This window comes from Apium graveolens, unplaced genomic scaffold, assembly GCF_009905375.1.
Source record: "Apium graveolens cultivar Ventura unplaced genomic scaffold, ASM990537v1 ctg6819, whole genome shotgun sequence".
Classification (NCBI taxonomy): Eukaryota; Viridiplantae; Streptophyta; class Magnoliopsida; order Apiales; family Apiaceae; genus Apium; species Apium graveolens.
Window position 1 is genome coordinate 7,694 of NW_027419810.1, and position 14,853 is coordinate 22,546.

General features: G+C 33.7%; 1 protein-coding gene across 3 annotated transcripts; it reads left to right on the plus strand.

Annotated features, from left to right (window-relative positions):
* Nucleotides 1-9,670: 9,670 nt before the first annotated feature.
* Nucleotides 9,671-13,855, plus strand: LOC141703595 (protein cornichon homolog 2-like). Of its 3 annotated transcripts, XR_012567608.1 has the most exons (5): nt 9,671-9,964; nt 10,375-10,556; nt 12,450-12,572; nt 12,667-12,819; nt 13,533-13,855. XR_012567608.1 is itself a non-coding variant. In XM_074507065.1 (4 exons), exons 1-4 carry the CDS (start codon nt 9,890-9,892, stop codon nt 13,603-13,605), a joined length of 453 nt encoding a protein of 150 aa, XP_074363166.1. In that variant the 5' UTR covers nt 9,671-9,889; the 3' UTR covers nt 13,606-13,855. The 3 variants fall into 3 exon arrangements, 2 of the variants coding, with proteins under 2 accessions (XP_074363166.1, XP_074363165.1); XM_074507065.1 differs by lacking the exon at nt 12,667-12,819; XM_074507064.1 differs by lacking the exon at nt 13,533-13,855 and having other exon boundaries at nt 12,667-12,931.
* Nucleotides 13,856-14,853: the final 998 nt, after the last annotated feature.

Genomic DNA, 14,853 nt, shown 5'->3' on the forward strand with positions numbered 1-14,853 from the left:
AGCCTCGTGAGCCCTGATCCTTTCCTCCACTTCTTAGGGATTTGTCCATTGGGCGCTTCTAGGACGTTGGCTACCATCAGCTATCGGCTCTTTACCAGCACGTCTCCTTCTTGGGGCTACTTCATCATCCGAAGATTCGGAGTCTCTCTCAGTGTAAGGACTAGAAAATTCCTGATCCTCAGGGATAAGAGCCAAACCTCGTATGTATGGGGGCGATCGCCCTCGTGCTTCACTCCGTCCAGCGTGTCCACTTTCTTCAACCTCGGGGTAAAGGGGCATCCCATAAGGGGGGTTAGTAGTCACAACAGTTGAATACTCGTACCCGATGGGTCGAGAATTCACAGGTGCATGTAGTTGTTGAACTTGGGGATTCGTACCTTGAATAGCCGAGGGAATCGTCCCTTGTGGCTGAGGTTGAGTTACCCCTATCTGGGCTTCTCCTTGGGTGGCTACATAAGTTGAATGAGGAGGTATCTCCATGGTTGACGAAATCACTTGGGTTGTCCCCGATGGTGTTCCTTCCTCAAGAGCTCTAATTGTTCTCCGTGTTCTCGCCATGGTTGTTGTTGTGCTTTCCCACAGATGACGCCAAATGTTATGGATTAAAAACTAAGATATATAATTGCTTTATTTATTACTAAGGAACGTGAGCTTCGAGGCTCGATTCGACTGCTCTTGTGTTTCGTGACTCAATCTGCCTTAACAAGATGCCTACGTACCTTGCTGATTGCCAAGGATCAAGTCAAAAACGTAGTTCTGATTTGTGGGGTGAGACCCCTTATATAGGTGTTGGGAGTCCTAGAGTTGGACTTGGGTTAGGAGACTTGGTGGGCAAGTCTCAGAATTAGAATGGACTTTGGAGTCCTAGAAAGTAGGAAGCTGATTCCTTATCCCATGAGGTTCCTTGGAGGCCAATCTATAAGGATTTATGTCCTTATTGGGACTTTTCTTAATAGCTGATTTTTCTCATATTAATTAATTACAAAAATAATTAATATTCAGGGTTTTGGGCCTTCTTTGTTCCATCAGGCCTGATCTGGTCCATCAGGCCTGATCAATGTGTTAACTTTTTTGATCTGAATATCATACATCTTCTTATTAGGCCTTGCAACCCAAATCATGTGTAATTAATACAACATTAACTACGTAATCAGGATTTATTTATTCCCTATCACATACAATCACAACAAACTAAGGCATCAAAACAATTTAACTAAAGAAATCCATAAATAAATCTGCTAGAACCCCGCGATAACGATTAGCCCATAATCGGACTCATCATCAACGTGGGTTTCGATGAAATCATGATATATAAAACGTAGTCTCTATATGAATAATTAAACCAAGTACAAATAAGAGTATAGGTTCAACAAAATAAGAAACAAGCATCCATATTACAACTCAAAACAAAGATTCACAAGAATAAACTATATCGTCTTCGCCTTTGTTGAATTGTGCTAAAGGTCTCTTGTCGTCTTCTCCTTGCGCTCTGGTCCCTCTCTTTATTAAAACGACCTAATATGAATATATATAGCAGCCCTAAATAATTTGAAAGCCTTCCCTTTTAGAATTGTATTAGAAAAAGGATTCTTGAATTCGGCATCGGCGCGGGCGCGCGCTATCACGGCGCAGGCGCGCTGTACTTCTGGAACCCCGGCGCGGGCGCGCCGTCCTTCTGGGAAAAACTCAGATTTCTTCTTAAATATTGCTGCTTCGAGCCGGATTTCCACGAGCTTTTATTCCAACACCACTGGGACACCAAATTAGCACCAAAACAATGCTAATTCACCTGATTACCTAAATAATGCCTGAAATGCAAAAACACTAGAAAATACATTAAAACACTTAACAACTTGAGTACAAATACATCAATTCAAAGTTTATTAGAGCATAAATAAGTGTCATAAATGCCACTCAACACAAGACATACTTGATTTTAATATAAATTTGGTGAGTTTTGAAGATAGTGTGTTTATGTTTATGTTTTACTATTTAAAACACTTTATCTCTACAAGTTAGACTACTTTGTCCACCATATTCATAACAGTTCAAAAAGCTTAAAAATAATCCAAAACATATTCACCCCCTTTGTGTTGTATTAATTACCTAACAGTGAAGACCTAACATATCTAGTTGCATTTCAAATTCTAGAAATTGAATCATGTTGTTCTTTCAAACCATCATTCACCACTAAATTTAATATGTGAGCACAACATCGCATGTGTAGAAACTTATTCTCCAATATAACTTCTGATCCTCTAAGAAATTTCTTTAAATGTGAAATTGCCTTATCATTATAAGAAGCATTATCTAATGTGATGGTGAATATATGATCCTTCCCCCATTGTGCAAATAAATCAAGTAGCATCTTTCCTATGGCAACCCATTTATGGCTTCCGATTTGAGAAAAGTTTAAAATTTTCTTGCACATCTTCCAATCATCATTAATCTAATGAGTCGTAAGGCACATATAATTAATGTTTTGTACGGATGTCCAAGTACCCGTTGTAAATGAAACTCTTTGAAAGGCGAAACTCTTTTTCAATTTTACTAACTCTTCTCCATATATTTTAAGATAATCCCTAGCAACGGTCCATCTACTTGTAATCTTAAATCTTGGTTTCGCCTCATTCAATAACTCTCTAAACCCTTCATGTTCTACAATCCTGAAAGTTTGATTGTCTTCAACACACAATATGACAACTTTTTTTCTTAATCTCTCTTGATTAAATGTGTGATTTTTAATGGTGCCAAATTTGTCTTCCTTTGATATTTTTTCAAATTACAAAGTGTTTTGCAATTTATCAAGATTTTTCTGAAGTAATGATTTAGGACATGTATTTTTCAAGTGATTCATCATTGCGAATGTGCCATTTCGAGAGTAACATCCAATCATTATACCACATAATCTACATTTAGCTTTCTCTTTACCAACCGCACACCCCGTAATTATATCAAAAAAATCTCATGCTTCTGAGCCCTTTTTACCCTCATATATTTCATCTGGTTTATCATTACGTTTTACTTCTTCATCTTGTAAGTTCACATTTATCTACAAATTAAGCAAATATATCTAAAATTTGTAAAACTTATAAAATTAGTAGAAATAGAAATTACAAATAGTTACGAACATAGTGTAAAGTGGATTGGTAATTGAAATATTTACCGGTTCAGCCTGAGGCTCATCTTGTAGTGGAGTTTGATTTTCCGATGGTCCATCTCCATCCATTACTGTTCAGCTTTATGATTCTCAGTCACTCACGAATGTATTGTGTAGCCGATTTACTCTTGCCTTAGCCTTACAGGATTATAATTAGATTAGGTCTTGAAAGCTCCTGAAGTAACTAGTGAAATTGAAAACTAAAAAGGGTTTGAAGGCGCTAAAGGATGGAAGCCCTATTGTAATTTGTAAACAGCCCAGACTGCAACTTTCTTTTTATTAGTTCAGTACTTCAGTTTATAATATATATATATATATGTATGTATGTATTAATTTTAGAAATTTATATTATATAAATATATTATTTATTTATCAATTTTAATAATTCGGATCAGTTTCGGGTTTTTTCGGTTCAGTAGCAACGTATAACCGAAACCGCAAACCAATTTCTGTTTAGGTTTTTAATATTCCGGTTTCGATTTCGGTTCAGATTTAAACATTTCGGTTTTTATCGAATTTTAACGGTTTCAGTTTCAATTTCGATTTCAGTTTTTTCCCAATTTTTTGCTCAGCCCTACTCACTACTGCTGTGTTGTTCCAGCTTCTGTCAAAAGCAGCAAATGTGTTTTAATTAGTGGCATGTTTGGCGAACAGCTTATAAGCCTATCGACTTATAAGCCCGTAAGTACTTATCGACGACTGTTTGTCGACCCAACTTATAAGTCGAATAAATAACTTTTAAGCTGATAAGTGGAATGTTGGTACAGACATATTTTTTCTCAACTTATTTTGATTTATTCATTTTTTATTAACTTTTGTTTTAAAATATATGTTTGTGAATATTTTTCTAATTTATAACTCACGAGTTGAGATAATTATATTTCAAAAGTATTTATTTTAATTTATTTAAGTAATAAAATTTCTGACTTATAAGTAAAATTATCTAAACACTTATATAACTTATAAGTATTTATCAACTTATCACTTATAAGTTAATTATTGATTTTAAATCATAAGTTACTTATTTTAAAATTTTTCAAACGAGTATTAGATGTTGAATTATGATTTTACTGAATACAAATGTAAACCTATTTTATTGAAAACTTTGTAGTTTCTTATTTGGCAACAAATGTATCTTGTAATTTATTTATTTAAAAATTTTAGTACTCATATTTGTGTTATTAATTTTGAGTGATGCGGTTTTAAAATTGAAACCAATCTAATTAAATCCCAGTTTTGATGACAAATTTACCCCAATAGAACCGCACTCCACCCTATTAGACGCTAAGTACATTTTTCGTATGGTTACGTGGGGTTTTTGTTGCAATATTGACTGGATGGCTGTACTGATGACTGACCAGACCAGTGTCGCAAGTAATAATTATGCATTGTCAGGAAATCATTTCAACAAAGATAGGATGCTACTCCCACTTTTGCACAGCTTCCACTTCCTTCAAGGGTACTTGCGTACTAATTTAAAGCGAGTATTCCTAAATTCAAATTCCACATGCAAATGACAAACATTAGGAAGGCAAGTTTCACAAACAAAACCTACATGGGCGCAACAAAACTGCAAATACACAGTACAAGCCCATCTCTGTTTTTATTGTTCATGACATTTGATTTTTTTTACGTAATTTAAAGAGCTTTAAAATTATAGTTAAAATTAATATTTTTTAATTATTTTTATAAATTAAAATATAACATATATATTTTAGTTTAGGAAAAAAATTAAAAATAATAATTTTAGCTAGACATTTAAAATATACTGAGATGTGTGTAAAAAGTTAAGCGTTCTATATTTTGGACTGAGGGAGTATTTTCCTCCAAAAATTTGAGACAAGACAATAGAAAAGGGAATTCTAATAAAAAAAATTAAAAAGAGTTTTTTGTAAAATGCAAAAATTTTATCAAATTAAAAAATCATCAAGATTTCTTAATCTAGCGGTATCTCCTTCATCACTTTAAGTTGAATATTAATTTTTTGTCGATACAAGATGAACCCTACGTTAAATAATCGATTTTTCAAAAATCATTGATAAATTGATTAAAAATATTTGATCGATTCGCTAAATTGATGATAAACCTCAGATTTGTCAAAAATTATCTGATTAATTATAAATCGATATTATAATTAAATAATTCCAATTTTCAAAATTTATAACCATCTCGTAATTGTGGTAAAATATCAAGGAAAAAACCATAAGTGGGCGACTAGAAAGGGGAGTAGAGAAAGAAACGATGATATATTCTGAAAACTATACAGCACAAAAAAGGGAGTACTTTTCAAAATGTGACAATTTTTTGTGGGCTGGTGGCTTTAGATGCAAGGGCCATAATGCTCTCAAGTAAAAGACAATGGCATATGTGTGAGTGAGTTGTGTTGCTCTTCTTTGTGAACCACATTTTCAAGAACAAGATGAAATAAAGGTGCCCAGATTCAGAGCAAGCCAATAAACCTCACTTCTCCATTCTTGTTGGCACTGCACATCCATTTCAAATGCGGTCCCAGTGTGTGATCCCACCGGATTCAGTCTAAAACGTGAACAAGTACCAAAAAACAAGACACGGGATCTTTGGCAAGATACCGTGCTTTCTAATATCGATAGCTAGATGAATCAAGATTAAAGCCTTAAGCTGATAATTTACAACTCATAACTTCACTTTTATCGTTTATCGTATGCGTTAACTTTTATTTGGATCATTACAGCCAGAAAAGTTGCACCGGGTGGTTGTTGATCGAATTATTCAATTCCGTTTCTTTGCATTTTTCTATTTTGTTACGGCCAGCAATGTTACAAGTTTTCCAGATGCTAAAGTCTTGATCTAGCGCCGCTCTTAAAAAGCATCATAGTTTCCGAAGCTATGATAGAAAACATTAGTATGACTATCCTCGCAGCATTTTTTTTCCCATATCAATAATCAGGCCTCAGGAATCACTGTCGCACATGTTGACTACGATTAGCATCCTGCAGCATCAAACCCTTAGATTTGGAGGTTGGAGGTTGAGATCATGCTTATTATTTCTTCCACAGATATAAACACAAAATTGACTAATATCACACTGGAAGAAAATTTGAAGTGGCTAAACAATATTGATATTCATTTTTATTGAAGAAAATACACAAAGGAAGAGAGTTCAGGTAAGCAACTTTCCCTGTAAAAACTTGCAAATCTACAGAGAAACTACAAAACCAGTACTCTAGTAGAGGTACTAAATGAAAAAAGAATTTTCTTCCATGTAAATTGCATATTACATGGGCTATGCGTAATTGTAATCTGACAGTGAAATGAAATTTAAAGAATATTGTTATCATATCAACAACCAACCCTGAATTCTAACTGATAAATGAGCATTTTTTTAGATGTTAATGGGACAGTAACAAATTGTGGCCTAATTACCAATTCACGGAAAAGTTTTGAGCCAATAACATTACTGGAGCTTCTGAAGTTAACAATTAAAAGGATGCATTGATTACTTCTGCTAGAGTTACCACTGGAAGCTCTGTATGATTGTTATGAATTTCTAACGCGATGATCAACCATGGGAGACCAATAGACTCCAATATCAGCTAGAGGTAGATCAGTAATATTTATAGACATGTATAAATGTGTGTAAACAAGGTAATGATATCTACGAGTGAGAAACTAGGACAACATCAAGGTGATGGTAGCTTCCATCAACAAAGTGTTGAAAAACTGTATGTACATTGACGAAACATGAATTCTGACTAATCAATTCATTTAAAAGATCAAAAGATCTGTGAGAGAGTTTGAACCCGTCTATACATCATTTACTTTCACTGTGCCATATTATGGCAGCCATAATAAACCTCATTGAACTGGTGACAAAAGGCGTTTGAGAGGTAATTTTGAGCATGTAAATTCATACTGATCAAAAACTGGCGTCATTGACATTATTTAGGCCTTTTCAGTCGAGCACAAAGAAAATAATCAAGAAGGTCGCCTGAGCTCACCTTATTATTTTTTGCTCTCTGTGAAAATACTCATTAGCCACCTGGTGAATTTAGCAGATACGTAATGAAGAAAGTTTCAGTAAAGCTAGCTTGTGTATTTAAATCTACTAATCTAGTGTAGACGAAACAGTGACACTATTATAACTTAATTTATAAACTAGGCAAAGTTGCGAGTTTACTGAAGTGACCAATGTCATTTTATTTTACTGTTATTTATATTATAATAGAATATATGAAGTGGCAACTCTAAACACCATGTTGCTGTTTTGAGATAGGTCATTAGAATGATTTACGTACTTTACTTCCTAATTAAGTAAAAAGGATGAAGATTCATGTCATCAGTTGTAATTCAGAGGAGTGGGAACAAAAACAAACATTGACTTACAGTTCATCTGCTAATTTCTAGGAATCCATTCACTTGGAGCAGCATTGCCTGTGCGGTGTGCATGGTACGGTCTGGTGCGGTTTTTAGCATTAACCGTAGCCAAAAAGATATATGCGGTTCGTTTCGGTTAATTGCTATTAACCGCCACCAAATCATTTAAAACGGTTTTCGGTTTCGGTTAACCATTTATCGGTTTCGCTTTTTATATATTTTTTATTTGTACGATTTTTTGTTGGTAATGTGTTGGATAAAAAAATAATATCAAGTTAAATGATAATATTATATTAATCACCAAAGATTTGTCAATTTAGAATTCGTTAAATAAAATTGATATATTTCATAAAGTTATTTTTTGAATATATAATTCATATTATCTTAAATAATAGATACGAAATATGATAAAATTATATGTTCACAACAATAAAAAAAAGTATATATCAAAATATATGATAAAATTAATTATATACATATTAAAAAAATTATGATTTAAGAGTATTTACATATTAATATTAATCTTAATTAATTTATGATATTATACTATACAGTTATAGTGATGTTAAGTAAATATTAATGGTATCTTATCATACTAATGTTAAGTAAATATTTAATTAATAAAATATTAGAAACGGGTTATGATAATATATACATGTATGTATACATGATATTATATATATATATATATATAATAGCGGTGCGGTTAATTTCGGTTCGGTTTTGATTGAAAACCGGAACTAAAACCCCACCACTAATTCGATTTTTGTCGGTACGATTTATTTCGGGGTTTTTTCGATTTAGTTTATCGGGTTTTTTCTATTTTTGTTTTTATTTTTTCTGTTCACCCGTAATTGCCTGATCGTACACAAGCAGCGTGACCATGAGCAAGAGCAACAGAATGGAACTTTCCATCTCCAGGAACATACAATATTTACATTGACATCACTTGAAAATATATATTATTCGAAATCAGAAATGTAGACAAAATATTATTGAATGGGGTAGATAGATAAGGAGTCACAATCTTCATCCGTGTTTCTTTCTCTAGCATGAAGTGCCTCAACGTGTGTGTGTTGGTTTTTTTTTTTTTTTTTTTTTTTTTTTTTTTTTTTTTTTTTTTTTAAATGTGTGTGTGTTGGTTCTAAAGTAAAAGAAACAAAAATACCAATAATAAAGCAAAGCAAATAGAAACCCCTTCCATCTAGGCAACATTACACGTACTCTTTGTGTCTAGAAACTAAAGATATAGCGTACATATTATTACGATGTTTTCCTAACCCAAATTTGACTAGAGCCCCGTAGACTGAGGACCGGCCAGACTTCAAGTGGCATGTAAAGTGATCGTACTCAACCGATTAGTGTATGCATGTTGATCCTAATTCCTTTGGAGAAGCTAAGCTGTAAACATCCCGGCAGGCGGCAACACAGACAAAGCGGAGGAATTGGATTAATTTTTCTAAATTCGTGCATTTAAGTAGTAGATCTCCCGGTTCCGCCACAGCCTCACTATCACACCACGATGGCTCTAATTTTTTACTGTAACACATACAAAGCTAAAAACCTAAATTTTGTAAATTGATGACAACTTGACAATTGCTATGCATATTACACAATTATTAGCCAAAATTTTCATGTTATCTGCTTCGATGTGCAAAAAAAAAATTGTTAAAATTATAAGCAAGTTGTCAATGGATCGGTATATGCATGCTGGACCTACAAATTAAAAAAAGGTACCATATACTTATTTGAGCACCACTTTTAACTTGATTTATCAACCGTTTGTAAAAAACTATCGATCAGTGTTGTCACTTATAGGTCGAATTTATAATTTATGAGTGAATAAATTAAATATTTATAACGACGTATTTTTTCTCAACTTATTTTAAAAAAATTTATTAACATATTTTAAATATTATTCTAATTTAAAATTCACGAATTAAGATAATTATTTTATAAATTATTTATTCATTTAAATAAAAAAATTGACTTATAAATAAAATTATATAAACACTTACATAATTTATATTAATTTATACTTATTATTTATAAATTAATTATTCATATTAATTTATAGATTTTTTATTTTAAAATTTCTCAAAAAAAACCCTAAATTTTAATTAAATTTGGGAAAAAAGTGGTAAAGTAACTACGGCGTGCAAAGCTTATGTCTTTCCCGTCTGTTTAATCAGCTCCGAACCACCGTACCCTCACTCTTTTACCTGCATAGCCAAAGTGGAGTTTTGAAAAACAAGAATTGAAGTTGAGATCAATCAATTCAAACCCATCGAGCTTCAAACCAAACCCCTACCTGACCCGACCCGGTTACACACATTCTTGAAGAACAAAAATTACCCATTTGATTTCTAAGAATCAATGGCTTGGGACCCTATTTTTTGGTTGATTTTCTTCGTTATCAACATTATTCTCATTGCACTAAACATTTACCAGGTATTTTTTTCTTCTTAAAACCCCCTAAAGTTATATACTTTTGTTTACATCTTTTCTTAAACTTTCTTGTAACATTACAAACCTATATGCTTGAGTTGAGTAAGAAGATTATATATGGTTTTGTTGATTTGGATCATTTTCAATATGGGTATGTAGTATCTTGTTTAGACAAGAAGCAGTACTTGTAAAAATATGTGCTTTTTTCATATTAAAGGTTGTTTCTTTGTTGATCTGGCAAATGGTTAAAGATTGCATCTTTATTTTTCACATTAAAGGAGTGGAAATGGGAAACTACAAAACAAATATTGTTTAGGGCTGGTTGAATTTCTTAGCCAGTTTTCAGTGAGTTTGAGCTCTTAAGTTGAAGGACTTGCTTCGTCTAGTGATTTACTAATATTTTCTTTTATCAGATTGTCTGCTTATCGGACTTGGAGGCGGACTATTTGAATCCATATGATTCTTCATCTCGCATTAACTCTGTGGTAGTTCCTGAGATGTTGGTGCAGGGTGTGTTGTGTGCGTTGTTTCTTGTGACAGGGAATTTTTACATGTTCATACTTACGCTCCCAAATGCTTGTTATAATGCAAAATTGTAAGTCTTTTTTCCTTTACCACTAATGTAGTTTATGTGTTTTTCTTGTTAGTCTATACCAGAAATCAGATTGATTTTGTTCGTGGCACCCTCTTCCTCCAGTGCACCTCTTTAAAATAAATAATCATGTCAAGTGTTTTTCCAAAAAGTGCACACGTAGAGGAGGTGAAGGTCAATAGGTCTTACGTCTAAAAATGACCTTTTATGTGCTTACGACTACAGGAGGCCGACTTTTTAAGTTACACTATTAAGTTGCTTGCTATTCAGTTGAGAGTGTAAGAATGCAGGATTCCCTGGCATTATTCGTAATAATTTAAAACTGTATGTACAATCAATAATATGAATCCATTTTCAACCAGCTGGAATGATGGCCCTTTCTAGAACTCTTGGTACCCCAAGTACCTGCCCTGTTTTTAAGCATGTTGGTCCTCATATTCCTAGCTTCCTTGAGCATATAGCTTCTTAAGATCCTACCTTGAGCCTGCTGCTCTAGCCAACCAACTTATGCAGCTACTCGTTTGATAATGACAAGACATGAGTTTGTAAATATTACAACTTCAACTATAGGAACATAAATATAAGTAGAGTTAAATATCAATACTTGCCAATGTATCAGGTTTAACATCCACATATCAGGGTCTCAAGTCTATCACTTTTAAATCAAAAGATACACCCCGTCAAAGTTCTATTGAATGTCCAAAACTTCTAGTTAACTAGCTTACAAAATGTGCCGAGACTATGATTTGGCAATTAAATCATTTTTCAAAACTGAATAAAAATACGTCATCATCTTCTAGTTATAAATAAATTGTACACGCATATGTCTTCAAGCACGTATTCAGCTCATCCCTCTCAACTTTACAGTTTCATTTCTTTGATATGTGTATGTGCATGTGCATGTGTATGTGTATATGAGCATATCATTATATATATGAACTTTGGAATATTTTGGGGCAAAAACCTTAAACTGTCAATACCCAACATTTTCATTATTCGTAAAGCCTCTTTCATCTCCTTCCGCTATCATCCGCGCTGTTGTGGGAATTTTCGAGGTAAACCAAGTTGTATTAGTATTAGAGGAAGTTTTGTGCAAATTCAACAATATACTTAAATTGTTGCCTGCTGATTAACAGAAATTTAACAATTCTTTTAAAAACTTAACGGAGTGTATCTTTTGATTCGAAAGTGGATACGTCAGGCCCTGACTTCCCACGTGGTAAAGTTGATATATTGGCACACACATTGGGCATTGGCACCTAAATTAAGTATATAGCAAAAGTATCAGATCAAGTATTTGAAAGAATAAGAGGATTCGAATATGTAAAACTTAGGAGTTATGTTTTACAAGAAAAATAGAATTAGGAGATTAAAATAAGCATAGGGTTAAAGACGTGACAACTTAGCCATAACTAAGGGAGTGACCACCGAATTAGGAGAACTATAAATAAGAGATTTGGAAAATGAACAAGGACTAATCACTATCTAAAAACTTAAACAGATTCCTCTATTCCTTTTCCACTTGTCCATAAGCCCCCCAGCACCATAAAATTCCTGCTAAAGATGGTTTCTCAGTCTTCCATATTTCTCGTGCTTGAGGTGTACTATATATAAGAGCTACATCCATATCCATTGACCAGATGGATGCTTCGCAAGCAGAAGCCTTAGGGGCTTAGTCATGTAAGAGCACAGAACTATCAAGTATTCTGAATTTAGCTAGGGAATAAGATTAAGCAATTCCTTCTCTATTGTCATGCTTCTGTATAGTATTTAATTAAATTTGGCTGCAGACTTCTACTGCTTGTATTGATATAACTACATATATAAATCTTTCTTATGCTTGAAATATTATTTCTTCTCTTTTTGGTAATAATTATTCTACAATCTGTATTACAGATTTATGAAGCAACAACATCTTATTGACGTAACCGAGGTTTTTAGATTTCTCGATGCTGAAAAAAAGTATCGACTGATCAAGCTAGCCTTTTATTTAATACTATTTGTTGTAGTCCTAATCAGGTTTGCCTCAGACTCTCTTTCTATCGTGTTTTGTTGTATACTGCTTACATCCATCTTTTTTGCTAATTTAGTGTTTAATTCTGTTTCGGATTAGAACTATTGATTCTGGAGCACTGTCTACCATGATATCTCTCTTCCATGTCAGTAATGAAGATTTAGACATTCGCTCGTCCATCCTTGAATTTTAGGGTTTGCACCCTCAGATGTTACCGTTTACCACTTTGTTGCTTTCCCCCTTATTAATAAGGTTGGCGAGTACAATTTTAAGATTTTGAAATCTTTTAAAGTTGACATGAAACATGAATAATTTTCCCTCCAGGAATTGAATATATGAAAAAGGATGAATCTTTTGTTGTGAATCGTAGGCATGGGTTATGATTTTAGCACATTTGTTTCGATAAACAACTGTTTTATCATGTTCCAAGACATTTTTGGATAGAAATTAATAGAACTCTGCAAGGGTATCTTGCCAGTTTCTTTCAACATGTACTTTTGAGATGTTATTTGCTTTGAGGTTGTATTCCGTTTCTTTTTGGTGAATGATTTCTGATCCTGAATGACCTTAAGGCATATCCAAGTTCTTTTATTTACCTTCTAGAACCTAATTAAAGGCATAGAGTAATAGAAATGTAATATTTGAGATGCCTCTGTTGTATTCCCTTGGAAATTTGTCCTTTGAAAATTTGCGTCTTGCATGTCAAAGCACCTACTGGACCATTCTGATCATGCTAGATTCACCTTACTTTAGCAACTTTATTATTGAAATATTTTCCGAACACTTATGGCAATCATGTCAACTCATTTTTTTGTTGGCCTGGGATCTTACATCTTAAGGAAATATTGATTGTGTCAAAGATTCGCTTTAGTTAACTTGGTCAAGGCTGGTGGCTACTAATGTGTGTTCTTCCTTGTTGGAGGTTTCTTTTATACTCTATAATGGAAGATATTTGTAAATTGCAGGCTTGTTTTCACAGTAGTCCACCATGCAATAGATCATGATGGGGGTATTCATGAATTTGGGATGTTTGATTGATCTACCGACTACTGCTGTATTATTTTTTTGTAACTTTATAAGAAGAAGTTATGTGGTAGGCATTACTGATAGGAATATCTTTGTGATCAACCTGAAGCTTCAAAGAATTATGTATTTCACCTAGTTTAACTCAAGTCTCATGTGTAGGATGCTTATAGCCTAGTTGCCCTCTTAAGTTAGCATCTCAGTTTTTAATGATATACATGTAAGGCTCCGATTTGTTGTTTCTAACTTTTTTCCCCTTGCCTAATCGTTTGTTGTTCAGCATCATGCAAGTTTATTTGCAGGATGTGAAGTTCCATGATGATTTGATCGCCTATTTGTTATGTATTAGCACCCAAAATTCATTTTAGGAACCCTGGTGTATATATTACTCATTGGATTTTGTTTTATGCTTTAGAAGGCTTTTGTTTTAGACGTTTAAGCTAATCACCATGTGCTCCATTTAACATCCAAGATAGGATCTTCTCAGTAAATCAAGTTAACTTGGGACATGCGATAGATTGTTATACGTAACATGTGAAGCATGATTCTAGTAAACTTAATTCAGAAACTATAGCTATTTAATCTATATCACTTCACATAATGTAAGTGGTTAAGTAATAATGATTCATAAATTCCTACCTAGACTCTACATGTTCATAATATTAAACTTCATATTATGTCTAGGCCTTTGGGCTGGAATTTATAGGTTCATCTGTTGGATTGGTGCTTGCAACTTGTAAGACGATACTTGGCAATGCCAAAGCAAGAAGTTAAATGATGTACATGATAGAAAGTATCTCTGTTGGGAGAGTGTACGAGTAAATAATATGCAACAGCTTTTCGCGTTTTCGCCTCTACCATTGACAAGAGAAATGAGAGGGTTGCATTTTTAGCTTTTTACTTGGGTCTCTAGGAAGAAATGTCTACACCGACATGGTCACCATTGCCGGATCAAGCTATTAGCAGGCGTGACAGGTCTCCGTTGTGGTTATTCCCATTGTCTGACTTAGGGTTGCTGCAAGTGACTGACTTGGGGGTAGACATCATGATGGCTCCATGGTTGTCATTCTTGAATGACTTGTTTTTGGGATGCATTTCTGTAAGCTAGTTGTGTGGTATTGGCCGTTAAGCATAGTTCTTGAATCAAGTTCCGATGGGGGTAGAGTTTGGCCTTGAAAAAGATTTAAACAAATTAGGAAAGAGCAACTCAACATAAAATTGGACCACAAACCACCTTGTAACTTCAAACTTTCGGATACCTGA